The 24,841-nt window shown below is 49.2% G+C and overlaps 1 protein-coding gene and 1 long non-coding RNA gene across 8 annotated transcripts in view; one reads left to right on the top strand and one right to left on the bottom strand.

Annotated features, from left to right (window-relative positions):
* Positions 1-527: 527 nt before the first annotated feature.
* LOC132247681 (uncharacterized) lies at positions 528-2,181 on the bottom strand. The gene is made up of 2 exons (XR_009458968.1): positions 2,022-2,181; positions 528-1,587 (listed from the first exon to the last, which is right to left on the bottom strand). It is a non-coding gene; the product is annotated as an uncharacterized LOC132247681 (long non-coding RNA).
* The window catches only part of KLC4 (kinesin light chain 4), a 55,325-nt gene continuing 32,476 nt past the window's right edge, over positions 1,993-24,841 (top strand). For 4 of the 7 annotated variants that reach the window (XM_059720363.1, XM_059720362.1, XM_059720366.1 and 1 more), the window contains exons 1-11: positions 1,993-2,295; positions 9,886-9,959; positions 19,442-19,715; positions 20,004-20,234; positions 20,632-20,710; positions 20,818-21,043; positions 21,415-21,502; positions 22,053-22,154; positions 22,665-22,838; positions 23,024-23,123; positions 23,774-23,826. In XM_059720363.1, coding sequence (XP_059576346.1) covers positions 2,008-2,295; positions 9,886-9,959; positions 19,442-19,715; positions 20,004-20,234; positions 20,632-20,710; positions 20,818-21,043; positions 21,415-21,502; positions 22,053-22,154; positions 22,665-22,838; positions 23,024-23,123; positions 23,774-23,826 — 1,689 coding nt within the window. In that variant the 5' untranslated portion in view covers positions 1,993-2,007. The other 3 variants (XM_014599220.3, XM_059720365.1, XM_014599226.3) reach the window with 3 other exon arrangements.

Genomic DNA, 24,841 nt, shown 5'->3' with positions numbered 1-24,841 from the left:
ATCCTTCTTAAGTATGGATGCCCACCAAAATTTGTCACCACTCCCTACCTGTTCCCTTTTGGTATGTCTCAGTATTGGATCTATCACAGATCCCTTTGAGGTTAAAACAAGTTAATCAAGGCTGTGTCATCACCAGGGATCCTGGTTTTCTCTGATTTTGTTTTTTTGCGAATTTTCTGGGGGGCTTTTTTGTTGTTTTTTTTAAACCCAAAAGCCATGATTAGAAGTAAAGCCCCCCACACAGCCCCCTTGGCCCTCCTGGTGCCCCTCACTCCCTTCCCACAGCCTCTCAGCCCTGCTTTTGCCCTTAAACCAGCTATCGGCATTGGCTGCAAAAATCTCTGTCTGTGCACCCCTAAGAAGTACCATCAACACTGCCTGTGGAAGAGTCTATGAATCCAGTGGAAAGACAGATGCACCAACATTAGCATCTTCCTGCAAGCAAACACCATGAGTATTGAGGTGATGATCATCCAACACCAACTTTGTTGGGCTGGCCACATCATCCGAACATCTTAACTCCAGCCTCCTGAAGCAAGTTTTATTCTCCCAGCTCAGCCAAGGTGTACACTCAAGAGGAGAGCAGAAAAAGCACTTCAGGGACTTCCTCAAAGCCAACTTAAGAAAATGCAATATCGAAGTCTCCCTCAAGTTGACAATCGCCCAGGACTACTGCATATGGAGGAAGAAGGGATTAAGAATCCAGTGCCACCCACCCCACATGGAAATGCGTGTGCAAGAGACAGTAGAGTCTGATTCTGGATAAGCCTCATCAGCCATCTTCAGGCACACAGGTAAAACAATCACGGAAGACAATCATCCTCAGTTGCGAGGGATTGCTGAAGAAGAAGAGTAGAAGCAGTTAGGGTCAGGCCCACACCAAGTGTAGTTGGTGACGGGAGCTGAGCTCCTTTGCATTGGCCATAGCCAGTGAAGTGGGGTGAGGTTCCTTTAGCGCTGTGTGGTCAGCCGAGGGAAGTGAGCAGGCTGCTGTAATGCAGGGTGTGGCTGGGAGGATAGATTGGCTGTTTGAGAGAATTAAACTGGATTTTTTTTAGTATGTGGTGCAACTGGGGTGGGCAGAATTTCGAGATTAAGGACAAGGACAGTAACGCACATTAGGACTGCTCTTGCAGCTCTCCCCAGGACTGTACTGGATCAGCTACAAGTGGCTTCTTTCTCTGAGTTCATCATAGACCTGGAATAGGTAGGTAGGGTGTGGTCCTATTCCTGGAAAAAGCAAGGGAGAGGCTGGGAGGCAGGTCCTCAGGTTGATGAGCCTTTTGTGAGCATTCTGAAGCCAGTGGCAGAGTGTCATCATGACTGCCTCTTCTAATCTTTCACATATAGGCTGGAGAATCAGGAAATCCATCACTTGCTTGAGCTGGAGTGTGAGTTGAAACCAAGACAGGATATCTTTCTAGAGGCTCCACAAGATGTAGGATCCTTCAGCATCACCACGTTCTAACATTTCCTCACCTTTGCTGCTTAACATGCACAACCTTCACATCTAAGTCTTGACTTCTAAGTGTTTCATCTTCCAGCTGTTGGATCCCATTCTGCCATCTTCAGCTATGTTAAAGAGCCCTGTGCAAAAGGAAAAATTTATTTCTCCTACAACTGCTTGCAGGTTGCCTTCACGTTACGTCTTAACCTGCCTTGGATAAACTCAGCAGACCCAGCTTTTTCAGCCCACCACAGCAATAAGGCAAGTTCTCAACCCACTGAAACACCCTGCTGGTTTTCCTTCTACACCCTTTCTGACTGCCAGCACCCTTTAACAAGGTGGCTATCAGCACTAGATGCAGAGCTGGCACTGCTGAGGCTGAATGTGAAAGAGCCACGTTTGCCCTCTCTGCCACAAGGTCCCAGCAGGCACCTATGCTGTGTTTCTTAACCACCATGCCCCTTAATAGGTAACAAAGAAGTGGGCTGCGAGGGACATCCAGCCCCATGCCTGAGGCAGGACTACCCCATCCATGCACCCCAAATCCATCCCGCACAACCATGATCTTTGCAACCTTTCCCCCTGCGGAGCGGCTGCTGCCCCCTAAGGAGCTGCTAGGAGCGTCCCAGTCCCTTCCCCCACAGGCCAGGCAGTGGAACGCGCCCCGCCACCGCGGTGCCTCAGGGCATGCTGGGAAGGGGCCGCTTCGGCGAAGCCGCCATGTTGGATTTAAAGGGGCGGCCCTGGCGCCGGCACCTGGTCGGCTAAGGGAGGCACTTTCAGTCCGCGGGCGCCGGTGGCGGCAGCTGCGAGGGGAGAGCCAAGCCGGAGGCGGCAGGCGGGGCCGGGTGAGTGCCCTTCACCCCCGGACGGACGGAGTGGTGGTCGGTCGCGGGCGGCTTGTATTGGCGCGGTAGCGGATGGGCCAGGCCGGGCGGGCTCGGGGCTGCGGCGCGGAGGCGGCGGCCGGGCTGGGCGAGGACGCGCAGCCCGCCTGTCGTGTGGCTGCAGCGGCCGGGGCGCGGCCCGCTGCCGGCTGTGCTGGGGCTTGTTGCGATGCGGGGCTGCCCCGCCCGCTTCCCCGCGCCCCCTCCCTTGCCGGGGGTGGAAGAAAGAAGGCTTAGCCTCGCCTCGCCTCGGGGCTGCCCTGGGCACAGCTTTCCATAGCCCCTAGGGTCAGACAACATGAGGAGCTGAAGGGCCGTCCGGAGGACACTCAGTCCAAGCCCCTGCTCAAGCAGGACCAGCCCCAACTACATCATCCCCGACCCAGGCTTTGTCCACCTGGGTCTTAAAAACCTCCAAGGATGGAGGGTGCACCTCTGCTCTGGGTAGCTGGTTCCAGGGCTTCAGCACCCTCTTCCTGAGAGTTTTTCCTAATATCTGATCTCAGCTTCCTTTCACATGGGTTTCTTGCACCTTCCTTGGAAGCATCAGGACCTGGTTGCTTGCAGGAGCAGGACCACTAGCTGGCTCCTGTCTCATATTTTGTTGAGCCTTGACCTCCCTCAAGCAGGACAGCAGCGCTGAAAGTAGAGTTATATAAGGGGTCCCAGGAACAAAGTAGTAGGGTGAAACTCAGAAAAATGCAGGGATTGTTGGGAAAAGCTTTCCCTGGCAAAGTTTAGCCTAGTTCCTCAGCCTTGCAAAGGAAGAGGGCATCCCTTGTGCTTGGAATGCTTAAAGCTAGACTGGAGCAAGCCCTGAAGAACAGGGACTAATCCTGGTTGTCATGGGGATGGACTACATGGGACCTAATGAAGCTCTTCCATCTCAGGCATTTTAGATTTTGATCTGGGGAATATAATGCATGTTGCAGGCAGAAATATCCCCAGCTCAGGAGAGCATCTAACCCCAATGTCCTTGTAGCATGTGACCAAGACTACATAGTATATAGTACAATGGCAGGGGAGACATGGCAGAACCAGGAAAAGACCAATTCCTCTATCTGTCCTGCTGCATATGTGGTTGGGTAGAGACCTTAATTATCAGGGACAAGGCAGAGTTTGGATTAGGAAGCACCAAGTCCCTCTGTTGGAAGAAAAGTCCTCAAAGCTGGGGTGGAGGTTGCTGCTGATGTTGGAGGATGGTGATCCATCTTTGGGGTTTGTGCCCAAGTAGCTCACTTCCTTATTGGGAAGATAGTAATCAATGTATTTTACCCCACATTTGCACGTATAAGAACTAGGGTGGACTGAACCGGCACAGATGTAGTCCACTGGGAGCCAGGGTGTCCCTGGTGTGTTGGACCGGTGGATACACACCACTTTGACAGTCATCAGAAGCTGTGGCCAGCAGTTCCCTCCCTAGCCTCTGATGGCTGAAGGTTCCTTGCTGACTGCTTTTGGCCATACTCCATATTGTGCCCTTCAACTTTATCCTCTGAACTCCTTCCAGCTCCTGCTGTGTAACATTTTAGCAGGTTAGTTGTGGAGCATCACTTGGGACTGTGGTCTCTGTCCTAGACATGCTTCATCCTCCTCTACCCACTCCAATTCTCCTCCATCCTGGAAGTCCCTTCTTGGTATTGACGGTGCTCCTCCTTTGCAACAGAAGAGGGTAGGGATACATGCTTTAGGTGGAGGGCAGACTCTAGCTAGCCTATTGAGGAGATGCAGAAACAGGAGCCAGGGAACACTTCTGAGAAAGCAGGATGCCTCTTAAAAGACATGGCTGGGGGGTCATTTAAGTTGAAGGAATTGCTTGCTAGTGAATGCTCTTTGGGTATACTAGCAAATATGAGCTCAGTGCAGACCAGCCATTTGGCCTGCATGCCGCTGTCTAAAAGTGAATATGATGGAACCTGTAGTAGGAGTGCAGTTTAATTTGCAAAACTTTTCATAATAAAGCTACTAATTTCATAAAACCTCATATATACGTATATTTATGGGGGTGGTGGGGTGGTAATGGGTTTACTTAGGTGGGTGACAACTGTGACCATCTCTGTAAGGTTATACTGCAGGGTTTTGTTTTTGGTTATGTTTTTAAGAAACCATTCCAACTAATGGCTCTGGATGCAACTATCTAGCCATCTACCAAGTGCCCTGTCTCTTTCTAGAGACTGATGGTCCCATATGCCTTTATTGGCCAAGGTGGATAGAACTTTTTACATAACCTGTGTGTAGTTAGTTGGCTCATTGATTTTAATTACTACTAAATGAGTATAAATATAGTTTATTTTAAGATGTTTTTGCATTTATCCTATTTAGTTTTCTAAGGAACTTTTGGTTGGTAACCATTACAATATGTTGATTTACAGTTAAACAACAGTCTTTGTACTGACTGGTACTTCTTTCTAACCAGAAAGATATGTTAAAATTGACATGTATTTACTTTGCCAGTTATAGCTAACCATATATGTATTTGGGTTGTAAAGTTTTACGTTTGTTCGGAAATGGTGAATGGCTCAGCTTTTATCTATTGGATGACCAGTCCCCTTAGTCATCGTGAATGTTGGGGTCATTTTGGACGGAACCTGAAATGTTGCTAAAATGCGCGCACAGCTTTATAAAACCAATACAAGAATCTTAAAATAATTTTAAGTGTACTGTATAATACTTTTTGTATTTAAGAAGTTAGTTTTAGACAAAGGAAGCCTTATCCCTGGTTGGCTGAACTGTTTCCAACTACTGTGTTCTTAACTTTGGAGGTAGTGGGATCTCTTCCTGTCTTGCTTCATTTTATCCATAGATGGGAAAGGGGTGGGAAAGATACTTTTTGCTCTTCCCACTTCCAGTGATTTCTCAACTTGGAGTGAGTTAGTTGAATAAACCTAAAAAACAGAAAATAGCCTCTAGATGAAGCAACTGCTGTCAAAAGCTGGTTTAGCATTTCAGCAGACTCTTGTTTCAGACACTTAGCCTATGATTTGATGAGCTCAGTGGTTTGACTTTTCTTTAGCAGTGAATGCAAACTGCTTACTACTGTCAGTATAATCAAATAACATTTTAGAGATTAATACTGTCAGAATTCTAAGTGTAATTTTTAAATACCTTATTTGCATGTTTTTTAATTTTACTTTTTTATTTTCATCTGTGGTTTTATCTGATCATGAGCTTGATCATAAACACTGCTCTAAATATTCTGGGAATTGACTGCAGATGGAACTATTATGCATTCTACAGAGATGCTGACTCCTTTCTATCCTCTGGCAATGAATAAACCAGCTTTGGCAAGCAAGGGTCCATGGATCTGTGGCCTAAATGTGTAGAGAGGGCTGGATGAGCATGGCCTATATATGGAAGATGAAGATCTCCTTGTGATGGGCAGGCAAATTGAAAAGAGAGAATGGGACTGGATAAGTGAAGTTTCTGGGCTCTGCATGGAGACTGGGTTGTGATATATTACAACCTTTTTACTGTAGCAAGTAGCTGTGAAGGGTGGGATAAATCTGTTTGATCTGCATCTGAAAGTAAGATGTTGATACATGGTTAATAACTGACCTGTGAGCTAGAACCTCTACCATAAACTATCTTCTCAGGGGGCCATGAGTAGGTTTCGGGGGGTCTATGGGGGCTGCAGATCTGGTGCTATCATGATCTCTGAGGTTAGCTGGGGCAGACCATGCCCAGGCTGAGCCTGCTGCCACTGCTGCTGCCAGGATCACAGGAAAACATGGATTTTCTCTGTTAAAGGGGAAACATGCAGGAAACTGGGTTTCCTCTTGCTGGCTGGCAGGGTTCCAGCTTGCAAAGGGGCTGCCTGGGACTGTGGGGAGTGGGAGGAAGCAAATCTGGCAGGGGTTACCATATGCATGTGTGCATGTGCACCCACAGTTTTTGCACCCACAGTGGGCACAGGACTGCAGCCTGGCTGAACCAGCTAGTGGGACGTGGTGTAGGAAGGCAGAGTGGGACAGCAAGACTTGTTGCCCCAGCCAGCTGTGAAGGGGTAATGGGGGAGGAGGCATGCACTGCCCTCACCTTCTGCTGCTGGAGAGGGGGTGGGGAGCAGCGCAGGTGGTCTGAGGGGAGCAGCGGCAGCCAGGCCATGCCCTCCCCCCTTCTGTGGATTGGGACTGAGGGGCACAAGCAAAGCCAGGGAGCTGTGTGTTGGGAGTGAGGGGGGCCTCGAGTCCAAAAAGGTTGAGAACCACTGGTTTATGGTTATGTGGTTGAGGTTACTCCTGGCTTATGGCCTATGTAGGACCTATGTGTTAATCTGTATGCAGATATTGGGGGTTTCTGGTTATTAAGACTGCACTTTGGAAAGTGGACTATAACCTATCTGCATTCATTTGGAGACTGTGACTGGGCTGTAGATGAATGTTCATTTATCCTGGTAATAGTTCAGGATTTTAACTGTGGTGTTACTGCACTTCCACCCCTACTTCCTGCCCTTCCCATGGTCTGAAGCAGACTTAATTTGAGTGAAAGGTTGTCTTTAATAGTAGAGTCCCTTCAAGCTCCAGCATCAGCACAATCTCTTACTGGGCAAGGAGTGGGTGGGGCTGGACATGAGCTACCTTGGAAGCAAGACAGAGTTCATGCTTACCCTTAAGCCGAGAGGGAGGAGTCTCCTGCTTGGTAGATGAATGGTGATAAGGCTTTGCTTTGGACTTTGGCATTCACAAGGTGTTTTTCCTTCAGATATAGCTGGAACCAGCACTGCCTTATACTTGATTAAATTCCTGACTTGAGATCCAGAAAGACTCTCTACCCTTCATGCATATGTAGCCTATACAGAAGGTTATGAGGAGGGGAATGTCTGTCTGCCTGTCCACTGTTATGTCGCAGTGGAGCTCAGACACCCCAGATGTGCTTAGGGGTTCTGTTTTTGCACTGTGCTGTGCAGTGGGTGAGAGAGATTCCTCTGGTTTAAAACCTTGGTCTAATTAAGGTTGGTTGTTTTTTTTTTTGTTTTTTTTTTAAGTAATAAGCATTTGTTGTCCTGCTCTAAAATAGTAGCGGGGACTAGGTGCAGGCAGTTTTTACTCTGCAGCAGTAGAACAAAGTCTGCATTGTATGTTCAGCTCAGGTTTGATCCAAGATGTCAGGAGTGGATGAAAAGGTATAGAAATAAGGGGGCGGAAGAGCGAAGGAGAGTTGGTCTCTTAACCCATCCTCTGTGGCCACTGCAACACATCATCCATCACTTGTATGGGCATCTAATAAGATGGGGCCAGAACCTGAGGAAGCAGCCAAACTAAGTGGCCTTTCTGGGGTGGGCTCTAATGCTTACTCTGCACCCATGTAGCACATTGTCCTAGGGGTCCCCACTAGATGGGCCCCTAATAGTACTGTAACACAAATAATTACAGGGATAGTTATTGCATATCTGAGAGCTGGGACAAAGCTCTCTTTGGGACTGTAGAGGAGGCAGTTGAACATCTTGCTGAAATGCAGCAGAACCTCAGTTCTATGCAGGTGGCCAAGGGAGTGGGGGATGGGGTTGTGGCTTACTGTGCTGCATCATGGTGCTGTCTCACTGATCAGCACACTGCAGAGATCAGGGAGACCAGAATCTTAGTAGTGAGTGACAGGGCTTTCTCCTACAGTGTCTGGCAAGTGTGGTACTCTGCTGTGCTTATTCCTGTATCCTCAGGGCAGGAGCCCTTGGGATTGGCATGCCTTGCTGATGGCTGACTCCAGCATTGTTCAGCTTTTCTGTGCTACCAGGAGACCGCTGATCAAGCTTCCTTAGCTTGGCTGCATCTCCACTCCTCTTCTCTTCCCCCCCCCCCCCAACCCCCCCCCCCCCCTTGCTGCAGTAGGTTGGTTGATTGCTGTGCTGTCTAGTGCCTCTGCTTTCTGGTGGGAGCAGAGGTCAGAGCAGCAGATGCTGTCATCGCTCTGGGCATAAGTGCTGCCTGCAGCTATCTGGCTTCCACAGCATCTTGTGGTCTAGGATTGCTGATACCAGACAGGCTTCTGGAGGAATCAAGGTGTGTGTGCATGTGTGTGTAAAGGGTGGGGGGGTGTTGCATCTTGGGGCAGAGATGAGGCTCAGTACCTTGCCACAACAAAGAGCTGTTCTGAGCCATGCTTTGCTGCGTACTGGAATAGGAAGCCTTGGCTTTTGGGAGGTTCATAACTAGACAGTCCTTAAATACACAGTAGAACTGTTCTTGCAGCTATCCCTGGACTGTATTGGATCAAATACAAACAGATCCTTTCTCTGGGCTCACAGATCTGGAATATGCAGGGAAGGTATGGTCCTATTCCTGGACAAAGCAAGAGAGTGGCTGCGAGGCAGGTCCTCAGGTTGTGCTCCCAGCTCTGTATCCTGAGCCCTCTGAGGCCAGTGGCAGCAGCCATGCTACAGAGTGCAGTAATCCAGGCATGAAGTAGACATGTCTCAGTGGTGCCAAAAGGTGCAAAGAGCGCAGGCTGTGCCTGCTGCAGCCTGTTTCAGAAGAATGGACAGCTAAGGGTCACTGCCTTAATCTCCAGTTCCTGGAAAGAGCTCAGTGTCAGTAGGAGCTGCACCCATGTCAAGGCCCTGACCTCAGGAATACTTGACAGAGGGCCTTGACATGAGTGCAGATGTGGGGCTCATAAGGACCACTTACTCTTTAAGCATTGTAGGCTGTTTGAAGAGGCCAGAATCAAGCTAGACCAGGGGTTGGTTACATTTTAGGGCAGAATGCCAAAAACACCCACAACCTCGACTTGTAAGACGTTGATGTGCCTAGGGGTGGACAGTGGGGGAGCTATGAGGGGCCCGATCCTTGTGGCTGCACAGCCGTGGCCCCTTCCCCATTGTCTGCTCAGAGGCACACTTGCCAAGTAAAATGCCTGTACGTGCCTTGCTCTGGCACCTGTTTCAGGGGTTGCCTATCCCTGAGCTAGACCCTTTGCTTCTCTTGCAGATGAAGCTTAGGGGTCTTTACAGATTACTTTCTCAAGTGACTACTCTGCTCCTGAGCTGATAAAGGAAGTTTGTTGACTTACAAGGTCAGTCTTTCTGGGGGTGAAAGCCCTTCGGCAACAATGGGTCAGCTAGGATGTATTCTGTGCAATAATCTGATTGTGCTTACAGAGAGTAGTAGTTGTCCTGCAAGTTTGTGCATTTTAAGATCTCTGGCAACATGCAGAACTATGGCAAAATGTGCTTTGGTCTTGCCTGGGAGGTTGGTGGTGGGGACGATTTGTACCAGCTAGGTGCCTGCTGGTACAAGGAGGGCTAGTCTCAGCAGGGGTTATTTGTCTGATTTACAACTGCCAGAGCAGTAGAATGGGTCCTAGCCTAACTGAGGATTGGGCCCAGGCCCTTCTGTAGGTTGAGGTGTCATTAGGTTCTTAAACTAAGAAGAGAAACCAATTACCCTCCCATTAAAACCTACCAAGTCAGGTTCACCCCCACACCCTGATATCCCCAACCATACTTCACACTGTACTTGCACACTTTCCCTTCCCCAAGCCCTTACCCCTGCTGGCCCTGCTCCCCTTGTCCTGGCATGGACTTTCACCTGACACTACTTTTTCCTCCCCCTCCAGCTCTGCAACTCTGTCCTGGCAGCATCACCCCCTCTGTCCTGCCTGGGCCTGCGCAGCCCTGCCTTACCTGCAAGGTGAGCAGTGATATAGGCAGGCATGGAATGCAGCAGCAACACATGGCTGGGGGAGGGGGGAAGGGGTCTACAGAGACTCCAGTGAGTTGCAAAGCCCTGAGCTGTGTTCCTGCTCGGATACCAACTGGTGACTTCTTGCTTTGTCTATCCTTCAGCCAAAGGTAGGGAAGATTAGCCACCTTTAGACTAAGATACAGATAGAGCACAAACTTTCATGAACCCCAGTTCAATTCATTAGATGCTATCTGATCCTTCAACAGCTAGTCTTTTTCAGACCACAGATCCTCAGTCAAGCTCACAGTTGCTTAGGATTTTTTTATGGATAACTCGATTTTTTTTTTTCATTTTTTTTTTTTATTTATTTTTTTTTTTAAACAGACTTTACAAACAAGTTTTCTTGGTAATTTTTTTTTTCAAAAATGGTTTGCAACCCTGATTGTAGCACAGCCTAGCCTGCCCCAGGGATTTCTTCCTCTGACCATAGTCATGGACTTTCCCTGTGTGCTGAAATTTGTCTCTTGAGCCAGCAAGGCATACAGGCCTCCTGCTATTGTTGTAGAGAAGGAACCAGGCACCCCCAAGCTGGGCACCTAGTCAGCTAGTTTGGTGACTGAGCAACAGAGAGGAAGTCCCCTGTTTGCAATACCTGCTTATTTTCTCTTTCCTTCAGTGTTATGCTAGGGGCCACCTTGTATAGGCTGCGCTATATAGGGAGTACAGAGCAGCTGAAATATACCTTGCCCACTCTCTCTGCCTTAAGCATAGCAGCAGGGTAATTGAAAACCAGGCTTCTTGTACCACATTATGGCAGCTTGCAAGGTGTGTGTGGTTTTTTTGTTTTTTTTTTAAACTAGGGATCCTTAGAGATCTTCTGCTTAGTTGGGTCCAGGAAGAGAGAGTTTAGATGACTTAAAAAAAAAAAATGCTAACCTCTCCTTGGGTACAGCGCCCCTGGACCTAAACAGGATGAGGACAGATTTGCAGCTGGTGGATTGCTTTCTTTGTTGACTTCCTCTCCTCTATACCTGGTGGGTATGCTGGCCTCTCTAGCTGATATCCACCACCAACCCAACCCCCCCTTTACCCTAGGAGCCTGCATTGCAGATATTCCTGCAGGTTTCCTGCTTCTAAGATCCTAAAGTTTGCTTCCTTTTTCTCCTGATCCTTAGTGTGACCCTTAGTTCTTTATCCTTTTCTTGTTGTCTGGGATCCTATCCTGGTCTGCCACTTCAGAAGGGAGGCTTATTTAACCTCCATCTGCTTTCGCAAATCTGTTTGATCATGGTGTTTTACACTTTTCTCAGGAGTGGCTGTCATACAGGAGGTTGTGGGAGCTGAAGTGTTCACCAGGTGTGCATGCCTTCCATCAGGTGGATCTTAGTGATGGTCTGTTTAAAAACAGGTGCTGCTAGTCTACACTTCTGAAGCTTCTATCACTGGTGGAGCTGCTTGGGTGCTAGACAAGCAATCTGAAAACCCTGAGTGGGAGATGCACTTCTAGGTCCCAGGATGTTTCACACTACCATGGAAATAGTTTTTAAGGCTAGGTAGAGACATTTGGGGAGGTCAGATTGGGTTCAAAATGGCCTCCTGATTTAAACTTAGCTTGTCCCAGTGCCAACTTTACACTTAACAAACCTGTAATAGAACAGAAGTTCTGTGCATATAAACTGGTCTAAAAAATGCAAAACCTGGTTTAAAATAAACCTGGATCTATGTAGTATTAGATTTATTTGATTTAGGTCAAATGCTGGTGCATGGAACTTTTGTCCTGTTCCCCTGCGCAGCCGCAGGGGCAGAAAAACCCATCCAATGGCCCCAGGCCCCCCTCCCCTGGCACTAGGGTATTTTTGCATGCCAGCTACCTTGTGACCAGCTAGACCTCTCAACTAGCATCTCACAAGCTGCTCCAGGTGCAGCTGCTCTTATCAGCATCAGCATTCACCACTTCTGGAACCAAGCAATTAAGTCCTGGTGGGGGGAGGGATGGAAGTGTAGGTTTGCAGAGGGGGGGGGGACGCCTCCCTCCCACCCATGGGTCATGTCTATTCTGCATCCCTGGTAGATTTTCCCCCCCCCATCCCATTCAGCCTGTTGGACTCCCAACCCCTTTGCTAGCCCCCTCATACTGACTTATCTGCTATTGGACAACCATTTTAAATTTATTTAACCTCCCCTTAATGCCCTGAATGGCCTCACAACCCCATGACCTCTGACCTTTGACTTCCTGACCCTTGACCCCTGATCTTTGACCTCCTGACACCTTGACCTATGACCTCTCACCCCCTGAATGCCCTGTACTTGGCCTAAAAGTTTGTCCCTTTTCACTGGGAGTCTTCCTTGATATCAGCCTAGCTTTGTGTCAGTAAGCATTCTAGAAGAACTGCTTTTTCTACATGTTCCTATACAACAGGAGAAAAGAACGCAACCTCATGCTGTGCCTTCTTCGTTTTACCTTAGAAATGTCTAACATCCTGTCTTGTTTTGTTTTTGTCACCTGTCCCTTGGGATAGGGGCTCAGCTGCATGTTGGGAATTCTCACCACTTAATTGGAGGTGTGGACAATCTGGCACAAAGACCTTTATCCCGAATGTGTACACTTCACAACAACAATTTTGAAATGGTGTGAAGGACAATTTCATGTTCCACTCATGTGTTGCTTCCCTCCTTTTGCCAGTGTCGTAACCATCCTCCATTTTGTTGGATGATTCCAACAAAAGGTAGTCATAAAGTCTCATGGTGCAGAAGAGCTGAATGATTATTGTGAAAATATCTTTTCTAGAATGTAAACAGAAGGGGTGGGGTGTGTGTGTTCCTTAAAAAGGGGCCAAAGTCTGTCCCTGAAAATATTTTATTAACCTGTTTGTTGCTTATTCTAAGATTTAGTTTTGGTTATTTTATTCTAACTCCTAACAGGAGTTTGTAATTCCCTGGTCACAGCCATGCTACCAAATTGACTGACCAGCACCCCATGGCCTGGTCTTTTTCACTAGTGTCCATGGTAATGCAGTCTCAGCCCCTCTGCAATTAATCCTGAGGCTGTTACCATCCCAGTCTCTTTATTCTGCTCCTCTGCAAGCAGCAACAGTCTGTTGTAACTTACACTTGGCACAGGAGTGTTTTGGGAAGCCAGTTGCTTTTTTCTTATACTGTATAGCTAAACATTTTTTTTCAGGCAACAAAAGCAAATGTTCTAGCTTTCCCATCTTGGGTGTTTGGTATCCTAAAATGTCTTGCAACAAACATATATATACAACTAGTTTGCTGATGGAGTTGCTGTGAGCTGCTTCTGAACTAGGCAAGGGAGACGTGCCTGTAGTATATTCCCATATGCTGTCATGATGCCTGCTTGATTTAGTTATAGAAGACCCTGAAAGGGATCAGAAACTTCTAGTGTTTCTCCTTCCAAGGTGGATGACATAACTAATACATATTCAGAGCTCCAAAACAGCTGAGCAGTTGCAAGGATTACTCAGCCATGCACCTGACCCAGGTAGAAAGATCCTGCCAAGCAGGGCATGCTGGCCAGTCATGTACCATATTCCCAGCTCCTGTTGTTGGAACCATCCAACTTCTCTTCCCTGCCTTTCTGTGGTACTGTTCTGAGCAGCATGCTCTCTGAAGTCAAACTCCTTAGGAAGATCGGGGTGGTTTGGAGAAGGAACATTGCTTCTTGGACCTCTCCTCTCACTGAGCCCCAGGCTCCCCTGTTGCCCTCTATCTGTGACCAGACATGGAAAGTGTCAGAGCTATAACTGCTAAATGGGATGGGGAAAGGGGCAGGGGGAACCAAGCCCCAAACTTTGTCCAGCTCCAGACAAAAACCCAGAACTTGGAGCTGGGGTACTTACTGAGAAGGTGTCCTTTTTCCCCTGCCCAAGATGTTTAGGCCATCTCACTTTCCTGAAAAGGCAAGCCTACATGTCTGTCCCCTCCTTGTAGCTGCTCCTATCATCCAGACTTCAGAGGAACCTTGAAGTTTTGACTGCTGAGACAGGAAATACAATGCCCTTTTACTAGGAAGAGTGCTTATACAGCAGCCACTCATAACTGGCTGCACAGCAGTGTCTGTTTCCATAGCATTCTCCTTGTTTGGAAGGCTACGTACCATATCTGTACCTGCCAGCCCTGGGGAAGCCAGGAATTGGGGTTCTGTCTAATGCTAGTAAACCCCCGTAGGGCAGTCATTTTGAAGGAAATAAATTGTTGGGAGGTGGGGTTGGAGCATGGAGCTAACTGGGGAAGCTGGATTTTTGTGGCTTTGAGACAGGGCAGTGCTAATATGGCTTTTTCACATTCCTAGTTCTTGTTGCTTCCTACTGTTTGTTTCCCTGGACTCTATATAGCAGTGATTTTCAACCTTGTTACACCCAAGGTACTCCTTGGAAACTGCTAGCACTTTGTTTCACATGATTCTTTTTCCGTAGTTAAAAAAACAAAAAACAAAAACCCCAAACGAGCAGTTTTTCTGTTGCAAAATATTCAGACAGTCCATAGCAGGTCAGAATGTAATACTGTCTATTCCTGCAGCACCCTGGCTAGGGATCACCTCTATGTAGGAGTGAAACAGGGTGGTCAGCGTGCTTCTCCAGGCCTTGATTTCTTTCCTACTCCCACCCTTGAGCAGGAAAAGATGAGGAATTTATTTCCCACTGGAAGCAGCTGAGCACTGAGCAGATCTGTTCTGAAGAGCAGCACAGCCACATACATAGTTACCTTGGGTGAGGAATGGGAAAAGGCTGTGCTGTAAGCCTGGGTTAGGGAATGTTTTTGCAGCTGCAAGAGGTCAGGACAGCACCCCTGGAAGTGCTGCAGAACTGGGGAGGTGAACTGCAGTGCTATCTCTGGGCCAACACTCCTTGGTTCTGTGGTCTTTGACAAGCTGCTCACGTTGCTCTTTGTTGCTTAATTTTACACGGATATGCAGGCCTAAAAATTGAGAAGCTAGGTCCTAGAGCAAGGAAGAGGAGGGTTTTGGAGAAAATCTGAAGTGCTTTTAATAGCATGTTTGAGAACGTAACTTGCGTGAAAGCTAGTGCAAGAGACCCACGGAACTCATCTTCCCCTCACCTCCAGTGAGGTCCTGTGGCAAACAGCAGGGCCATCCTGAGAACCTGGAATGGGGTTCGAGTTGCATATTGCAAGGTACAGTGCTGGTTGGCTTGGGAGAGCTGCAGCCTCAGCTTCCACCCACTCTAATGGGTGATGGGCAGGCAGCTTTGCCTGGTGCAGTGCCAGTGCACAGTACTATCACATAAGTTAAAGGTGCAGTGCAGTATCTGGGAGCAATAGTAAGCTCTTAGGGTCTGAGCTGTGTGATATTGGTGAATATTATACCCCCAGGTGCCATCTACTTACTTGCAGTGAGTCCCAAGCTCCAGTAGAAGAAGACAGTGGAGACTGACCAGTGGAGGTGGAGCCAGAGATAGTGCATACCATGTTGCTTGTGCTATAAACACCCTCTTGACTCATTATGCAGAAAGGAACTGCAAGCAAAGGCCCATCTTGTGCCAGTGTTTGTCAGCCGAACTGCATAGGAAGGGATGAGCAAGTCCCTCTGCACAGATAGCCCAGGTGGGCTATGGATTTGGCCCCAGCAGAGGCAAAGGGGCAGAATACAAACTGAGGTGTTCATCAGTTTTGGCCATGGTCTTCATGTTCTTTTACCTTCTTGGGGGTAATGTTTAGTTATGGGAGCTTTGCAGGGAGAAGTATTGGAGAGAGAGATGGAATATGGGGAGGCAGAGCTTTGCTAGGTGTGTGGGGATGGCAAGTCAGGATTGGTGGCTGAGTTACCCAGTTGGAGCAATAGTCCAAGTTTGGGCAGAGAGACCAGAGGGCTATGGGAAGTGTATGTGTAGAGAAGGTGGGGAATAAGAAAGGTGTGCCTGGCTTCAAAGGCTTCTGCAGAGTTCTTTCTGTGAGCCTTGGGTGCCTTTTTGGCTCACTGAGGTTACAGGCAGCCTGTTGATGAAGAGTTCTGTTTTCAGTAACCTTTGTCACAGTGTGGGCAGACCCCTGTTGTGGGCCTGAGGGCTGGTATGCCTCAGTATGACTGCTTGTTTGCCTAACGACGTTAGCAATGTGGTTCCAAGAATACCTTCAGCAACCATCTCTCCCCAGGTTGCAGTTCTCCCCAGTCATAGATTTCTAGGGTTGGAAGGGACCTATTAGATCATTGAGTGACCCCCTTCTCTGGGCAGGAAAGCACGCTGGGGTCAAGTAACCACAGCCAGGTGTTTGTCTAATCTCCTTTTGAACGCTTCCAAGGTAGGGGAAAGCATGACCTCCCTTGGAAGCCTGTTCCATATCTTGGCAACCCTCACCATAAAGAATTTCTTCCTGATGTCCAATCTAAATCTACTCTTCAGTTTATGGCAGTTGTTTCTAGAAACCCCGAGGGGTGCCCTGGTAAACAGAGTATCCCCCATTCCCTGCTGACCCCCCCCCCGATGAGCTTGTAGACAGCGACAAGATCACCTCTGAGCCTTGTCTTGTGGAGGTTGAAGAGATTCGGGTCTCTCAATCTGTCTTCATAAGATCTTACCTGCAAGCCCTCAACCATATGAGTAGCCCTCGTCTGAACCCTTTCCAGGTTTTCCACCTCCCTCTTGAAGTGCAGTGCCCAAAACTGGATGCAGTATTCCAGTTGTGGCCTCACCAATGCTGCATAGAGGGGAAGTATCGCCTCCCTAGATCTGCTCGTGACGCACCTACTAATGCAGGAAAGAGCACGGTTAGCCTTGCCTATTACCTCATCACATTGGCGAGTCATGTTCATTTTTGTGTTGGCTATGACTCCAAGATCCCTTTCTGCTGCTGTGCTACTTCGAATGGTATTTCCCAGTCTATAGGTATATTGGTGATTCTTTGTCCCCAGGTGCAGCACTTTGCACTTATCTTTGTTAAATTGCATCCTATTCTGATCCACCCACTTCCCCAGCCTGTCCAAATTTGCCTGAATTCACTCCCTACCCTCTAGTGTGTTTACTATATCCCATAGTTCGGTGTCATCTGTGAATTTGGACACAGTGCTTTCTACGCCCTTATCCAAATCGCTGATTAAGATATTGAACAGTGCTGGTACAAGGACAGAGCCTTGGGGGACACCACTACCCACATCTCTCCAGGTAGAAACCAACCCATCCACCGCCACTCTCTGGGTGTGTCCCATAAGCCAGTTTTCTACCCACCCGACTGAAAAAATCCATGTCACAGCTACTTAGTTTACTTGTAAGAATTGGGTGCAACACTGTGTCAAAAGCCTTTTTAAAATGCATGTAAATAACATCTACCCTTACCTCCTTTCTGAGGTTCTTTCAACCTACGATCTGTGGGGATGGTTTGTTGTAAGCCACTCTGAGCCTGCTGGATATGATGGGTTATAAATTTAAACTATAAATAAATTTCCTCTTCCAAACCACTGCAGATATGGTGAAGACTCCCTTCATCATATCTGGCTCCCTCAGAATTGCTCCCAGGATGTGCTGTGGTCATCCTTGTCTTCTGTCCCATTGCACAGTACCTTGCAGAGCCAGTTTTGCTCCATAACTGCCCAGCAGTTCCCTTGTTCTTTGCCTGGCTACTCGCCTTCTGCTACACTGTCTCGCTATATTTGGACAATCTTCTCCACGTTCAAGTATGCTGCTGCTCTTGCTAGGACTGCCTTGGCACTAGGGACTCTTGGAAGCCCTTTGAGCTGAGCAGCTGCTTCCCTGGAAGTGGTGGGAGTGCCCAGCTAGGGTGGGACTCTGCAGAGACGGGCATTGCTCTGGCTTCACTTGTGCTGCACGTGAAACAGGATTTGCTTGCTTCTGTAAACAGGCAGGCAGCTGTTGCTGAGCAAAGGACCCAAAACACACAGAGGTGGGTCTACAGAGCAGAACAAAGACAAATCTGTTGGCACTGCCTTCCCTCACTTGCCTGGCTGGTGTAATACCTTGGCTGACTGCCAGCTTCCTGCCAGTAGGGTCACATGAGCTCAGGTTGCTTTGCCTGTTTATAGCTCTCTGCCCACAGAGGTGCTGCTTGGCCAACCCCACCAGTGGCTGCTGCACGTCTAGCACTGGGATGCATCTATGGCACTGACTTGATCTGGAGGCGAATTCAGCACTTGCTAGTCACTGGCCAAGGTAAGCAGTGGCTTGTCTTAGGCTACAGGTTCTGTCTCAAGGCTCTTGTTAAGCTTTTTTGAGTGGGGACAGCCGGGATGCTCAAGTTGGAGTCCAAAGGGGCCAAGCACTAGAGGGTTAATTTCCACTGGGTACCTTGACTCTGGACATGGGCATGGAGAGGGCAGATTTTAGACTGGGGGAGGGGGAGAAGGGACCAAGGGCATGTCTGACTTAACGTTATGGGTAGTTGTTTGTATATTCAGTGTCATGCTCCAAGTGGCGGAGCTCTCAAGTGTGGCAGCCTTTTCCTCTGATAACAGTTAATTCTGGCTCAGGGCTCCCAAGTGTGTGCTGCTCCCATTCATGAAGTAGGGCTTTGATGCAGGATCCTGAGGCTAATCAGGATGCCACATACATACTAACTCTTACAGGGGTAAGTAGGTTGGTACTGTTCTGTTGTGTGGGGAAACCAAGGCATGGGTAGGAGAAAAGATGACATGGAACCCTTGAACCCAGGAGTCTCAATGCCTCCACTTCTGACAACACTACCTGGGCTGTCAGCAAAAAAAAATCAAGCGCAGTGGAAGAAAAGCTGCTTGTTCTGGGTGAAGTGTGCCCATATGGGGGTGGATACAGTGGTATAACTCTGGTATTGGGGTAGTACAGTAATGCTAGCAACCCCTCCCCCCCCCCCAAGGCAAACAAGCCTGCAGGGCTATATTTGGATCTTTTCCCTCTTGCTCTCTGCAAACTGTTTGTGGTCCTGTTCTCTGCTCTTCGGGTCTGACCTTCAAGGCACTGGGGGAGGTTTGTTGTCTGTAGGCTGGCTGAGTGGTGCATTGTGCCTCTTTTTGCCTGCTTTTCTAAGGGACTTGCCACTGAGGAAGCAAGCTGCTTTGCTTGGCTGCTTTCCATCTCCCCCTCTTCTTTCTCCCACAACCAACAACAGGCACTGAGTCTTCCTGGAGACTCCTTGCACCTGGTTCCTAGCTGAGCTCTGATGACCTCTGAGCCGGAGGTGTGTCTACTGCAGTTCTTGCTGATTTTTATTTAGCTTTTGAATGATTTGCTAAATTCACTTTCTTGGCTGACAAAATTGTGGGCAGTGAGGAGGCAGCTGGTTCTAATGCTGTGACCCTCTGTCTCCTGCCTGTATGCTGCTCCAAGTGACAGCTAGTACTTCCTGCCCCCTACCTGTCCTCTTGCATTGTGTGTAGGCCAGGAAGGGAAGAACTTGGAGAGGACAACATTGTTTCCATCCCAGTCCTTGGCCTTCCCTCTGAACTGTCTGGGCCTGGAGCTCTTCAGCCTCCATTAAGTACATGCTCCTTCTGGTAGAGTGTTAAGAGGTTTTGATTTTCTCCTCAGGTGTCTGTGTGGGGAAAAAAAAGCTATGTCCACCATGGTGTATCCAAGGGAGGAGAAGCTGGACAAATTGAGCCAGGAGGAGATAATATCCAACACCAAGCTGGTGATTCAGGGGCTGGAGGCCCTCAAGAATGAGCACAATTCCATCCTACACAGCCTGCTAGAAACCATCAAGTGTCTGAAGAAGGATGAGGAGGCCAACCTAGTGCATGAGAAATCCAACCTGCTCCGCAAGTCGGTGGAAATGATTGAGCTGGGACTTGGGGAGGCTCAGGTGAGAGGCTCTGCTAGGGAGCATGCTGGGAAAGGACCCTGCAGCACAGTGGCTGGGGCCATTGCAGGAGGGCTGATACTGCTATGCTTGCCCCAGGGGCCGCACACTTAATCTGCACCTGAGCCTGGTAATGTCTAATCTCCATATCAAGAGATGGAAGGGTTAGGGAGGTTCTTCCTTTATGAAGGTAGTCTTGGCACATTGGGGCGGGGGAACACTTGGCACATTAGGGAGTTGTTCAGCTCCTCTTGTTGGATTAATGTGGCCCCGTTGGTGTTTCTGGTCCAGGTGATGATGGCTCTGTCCAACCACCTGAATGCTGTGGAATCGGAAAAGCAGAAACTGCGTGCTCAGGTACGGAGATTGTGCCAGGAGAACCAGTGGCTGCGGGATGAACTGGCCAACACCCAGCAGAAGCTGCAGCGCAGTGAGCAGACTGTGGCCCAGCTAGAAGAGGAGAAGAAGCACCTGGAGTTCATGAACCAGTTGAAGAAATATGATGAGGATGTCTCCCCTTCGGTAAGAGTTGGTGCTGCAAGGTGCATTAGTGCTCAGAACAATCCCATGGGCGTGAGCAGAGTGCCCAATTTTTGCAGCCTGTGTCTAGCAGTTCATTTCACAGTCCCTGGCACGCACCTCATCCCACACCTGCAGGGGCTCCTTTAGCCTCAAAGTAGGGAGGGTAAAGGGCGTAGGTGTGGAGTCCATCAGGACTTGGAGCTGGGTTCCCAACCCAAGAGAAGTTGGAGGGGGTAGGATGGAGGGTGTTCTTATTAACTGACAATCTGCAAACCTTTTAATGATAGCCAAACTTCTTTACTGATGCATATTTTTACTGATATGTTTTACATGATGTAAATTCCCTGGGATACTGATAGCACATGTAGCTGGTTTTGTGCTTCCTTCTCTTTGTCAGGAGGAGAAAGAAGGTGACTCTACCAAGGACTCTCTAGATGATCTGTTCCCCAATGAGGAGGAGGAGCACGGCCCAGGATGTAAGTGTTCTGCTTCATGCGCTTGTACCAAGACCCCAGGCTGGCTTGGGGAAAATGGGGGTGCAAGCTATGCTGCTCCCCAGTTGACTCCCTTGTGTGTTCCGCAGTGCCCCACCAGCACAGCAGTGCAGCAGCAGCGGCTCAGCAGGGTGGTTATGAGATCCCGGCACGCCTACGTACCCTCCACAACCTAGTGATCCAGTATGCCTCACAGGGGCGTTATGAGGTGGCTGTGCCACTCTGCAAGCAGGCACTGGAAGATCTAGAGAAGACTTCAGGCCATGATCATCCGGATGTGGCTACCATGCTCAACATCCTGGCACTTGTATACAGGTAGGGGAGCAGGGCTTTGCTGCTCTATCTGATGTGCCAATACAGGCCTTATGCAGATGTGGAGTCCACCAACTGACAGAGTCTGCCTCTAGAAAAAGGTTGTGGGTCAGTAACCATCTTGCAATCTGGGCCTTGTTAGTATATGTTGAGATCACAGAAAACTGGGATGGGCAGGCCCCATTGATAGATTGTGGGAGTGTTGTAGGGGGCTGAATTTGAGGGCAGCACAGTGCAGGCTGGACTTTGGAGAAAGCAATGGGTTGGGGGAAAGTCTCTTGGAAAGGGGTGGCGTGGCAGTGTTTTACCAAGCTTTGCATGTTCTGGATATCAGTACCTTAGAACTGCAATAATTGCCTGGCTCTGAACTGCAGGGATCAGAATAAATACAAAGAGGCAGCTCACTTGCTGAATGATGCACTCTCTATTCGTGAGAAGACCCTGGGCAAAGACCACCCTGCAGTGAGTATCTTTCACCCTTGCCCTGGGTGTTGGTCCTTCCCCCTGGCATTGGTAGTGCAGGGCTTGGGATTGGTGCCCAAATTCTGTGTCATACTTCCCTTGTTACCCATGGCTAGGTCATCTCTGGCTATAAGGCTACAGGCTAGGTAGTGTTGCTGGGACTGCAGGTACCCAAGGAGAGCCATGTGTGCTGTGGCATTGGGTTGAGGAGATCTCTTTGCAGGGTTGTTACCCAGTACTCTGCCCCAACTCCCCAAGCCTCATGCTTGGATAACTGGTTGTGCTGTTCCAATCCTGAATTCTGTCAAACTCCTCCAGGATGGTATTAATTCCCTGCAGCCTTCCTGAACACCCCCAAGACCAGCTGATGGCTCTGGGTTGCTCCTACTTGTTTGAGGTACTAAGATGCTCTTGCTGCTGTCTCGCAAGGTACTGTGCAGCAGTGCTGAGTGAGAAGGAACTAATGTCCATGTTCCCACCAACTCCCATCACTTTCTCATTTTTTCTGAGTCCTCTTCAGCTTCACTGGATGTGACTTACGTTTTTGCAGGTAGCAGCAACACTGAACAACCTGGCTGTTCTCTATGGCAAAAGAGGGAAATACAAGGAGGCAGAGCCACTGTGCAAACGAGCCCTAGAGATCCGTGAGAAGGTATCAGCCCCATTACCCACCTTCTGCAGGGTTCTGCAGGAGGGCACCAGCCCCAATTGCTCCTGGTGTGCTGCTTGTTTATTTTCAGAAATGTAGGAAATGGTACCAATATAGCTCCCCCCAGTCTGGGTGGGAAGAAGTGTCCCATGCCCTGCAAATAAACTGTCTGGTTCCTGTAACATTCCCTAGTGCTGCTGACCTCTGCCTTATTGTCTCTTTCCTTCCAGCTTTGCTTTCAGACTGACATTATGGCACCTCTTCTCCCATCCTCCCTAACACTTGGGCTTACAGGAGATTAAAGGTCATACACACTGAGGGACCATTTAGAGTCTTCTTGCTTCCTGTCTTTCATTATAGGGGTGCTAGGTAAATGATCATCTAGATAGGGCCCCTCTAGGCAGAACTTGGGATATCCAGGACTCTTGAGGAGAAGCTTCCATGCTATCTCCAAGGGCTTAAAATGGTCTTGAAGGGGCTTCTATCTGATATCTTCCTTCTCTGGCTTCCCAGGTCCTAGGCAAAGACCACCCGGATGTGGCCAAGCAGCTGAATAACTTGGCGCTGCTGTGCCAGAATCAGGGCAAGTATGAGGAGGTTGAGTACTACTACTGCCGGGCATTGGAGATCTACGAGAGTCGCCTGGGCCCTGATGACCCAAATGTGGCCAAAACCAAGAACAACCTGGTGGGTCTGTCTGGGTTCTCCTTACAAGGGGGCAGGGGCTGGGTAAGGGATGTGGGAGGCTGGGGATACCATCTGCGTAAGGTGGAGGGGGAAACAGTGGGGAACTTTCTGAGGAGGGGGAGCTGTGGTGTAAGGATACTCGTCATCTCTTGGGGCTTCAACCACATGCTCTGTGTTGGCTACAGGCCTCCTGCTACCTTAAACAAGGCAAGTACAAGGAAGCTGAGGTGCTGTACAAAGAGATCCTCACTCGTGCCCATGTGAAGGAGTTTGGCTCTGTAGATGGTACGTACAACTGGATGGGGAGTCTAGTTTGGGCCCTGGGACTGGTCTCCCAGTGGCTGGGTGCAGCGCTCCTACACAGAAGGTATCTCTGCAAGGTTTCACTACTTTTGGCACTTGCCTGCCTGTCTCCATGCAGTCTGCTGCTCTCAGCCAGGTGGGGCAAGAAGCAGCCTGTGATGCACCTCCCAGGCTTTGTAGCAATTTGCCTGAAGAGCTGGCCCTAGGTTCTGTTTTGTCATTATGCTGTTCTGCCCTTTTCCTTCCAACTCACGCAGGCAGATAGATTGCTCTCAGCCTCTGCTGGGTCAATGGCTGGTGGGTTTCGAGGGAATCCCTGTTTGGAAACGTGTGGAGAGCAGCAACTGTAACAAGCAGGTGCTGTGCCTGTGCTGAGGCATGGGTTCACTCTAAGGAGAGGCCATCAAAGTAGATGGCTTCCCACAGAGAGAGCAGTAGGAGGTATTCTCTGAAGCAGTGGGCATATCCCCCACAGGCATTCTCTGCCTCTTTCCAGGCTGGCCCTGTACCATGCTCCCTTGCTTGCTAGAGAGGCCTCCTGTTTGGAATCAGGGAGCAGTGCTGCAGCCTAGCCCCTCTGAAGGAGCATGGAAAGATAATGAGCAGTGCTCTCCTGTGTTCTTCCTGCACAGATGAGCACAAGCCGATCTGGATGCATGCAGAGGAGAGGGAGGAGATGAGCAAGGTGAGTGACCTCAGAATAGCTCAGCCCCACAACTGGGATGGGGCATGGGGAGAGGGAGAGTTTTGGGGGCTGGAGTATCTTCTGTTTGCCACAGGCAGGAGTTGTCTCTGGTGTGTGTACAACAAAGAGCAGATTCTGCACCTGGTTCTGGCCAGCAGCGGGAACAGGCATGAGAGTGAGGCCCCCAGTGGCAGCCTCTAGGCTTGGGGATAGCATAGTCGTACAGAGGCAGCCTAGGAGGGAGGGTACTGCAGCTACTCACTGGAGCTGATATAGGAGTGGATGACAGTGGGTGGCAGGGGTCTAGCTGCAATTTGGAGTGGGGGGTGAAGGTTGCTCTGGCTGTCCCTGCATGTTTTCTCTTTGCTTGTAGTGCTCTCCCTAGGACATGTTGGATGCAGAAGACGGCGGAGAGGCAGTGTTGCTGTACCACAGGAACTTAGCCTCTACTGCTCACCCCACCATTCATTCCTGGGGCAGCCCATAGGGCTGATTGTGGGGCTGGAGAGCCTGAGAAGTGGCAGACAGACCTGGGAGAATGCTGCAGCATGCTGTTGCCATCACCTTTCTAAAGAGCCTTTTGCAATTCATGGCTTAAGCAGGAACAGGTCATAGAATTCTGCCTGGGCCTCCTTTAAAGCCAGGACAATAGGTCTGCCTCTGTAGCCTCATGGAGCACTGGGCCTTGGGAGGGAGGGAGGGTGGGCAGCAGTTCCTGGCTCCTTCCAGTTGTATGGTAGAAACTTTGCAAGCAGACATGCCTCTGCATGGCACTGAGCTAGAGACTTGGAGAGTAGAAGTTCCCGTAGCTTGTGTGCAAGGAGGTAGGAGGGCTGTAGTGCCACCATTCTCCTATGGGTCTGTGGTCTCTTAGACCCATGCCCAGCTGGGTTTGCAGATGGGGATTATCTGGAGAAGAGTAGGTTGTGGGGAGGGATCCAATTTGGAAATTGGCAGGTAGTGAAGCTCAGCCCTTGTCAGTAGGCTGGCAGATGAGGGATGGGCTAGACTCCCT

The sequence above is a fragment of the Alligator mississippiensis genome, chromosome 1 (assembly GCF_030867095.1).
Source record: "Alligator mississippiensis isolate rAllMis1 chromosome 1, rAllMis1, whole genome shotgun sequence".
Taxonomy (NCBI): Eukaryota; Metazoa; Chordata; order Crocodylia; family Alligatoridae; genus Alligator; species Alligator mississippiensis.
The sequence above is the reverse complement of the archived record's forward strand: the minus strand, read 5'-3'. Positions and strand labels throughout refer to the sequence as shown.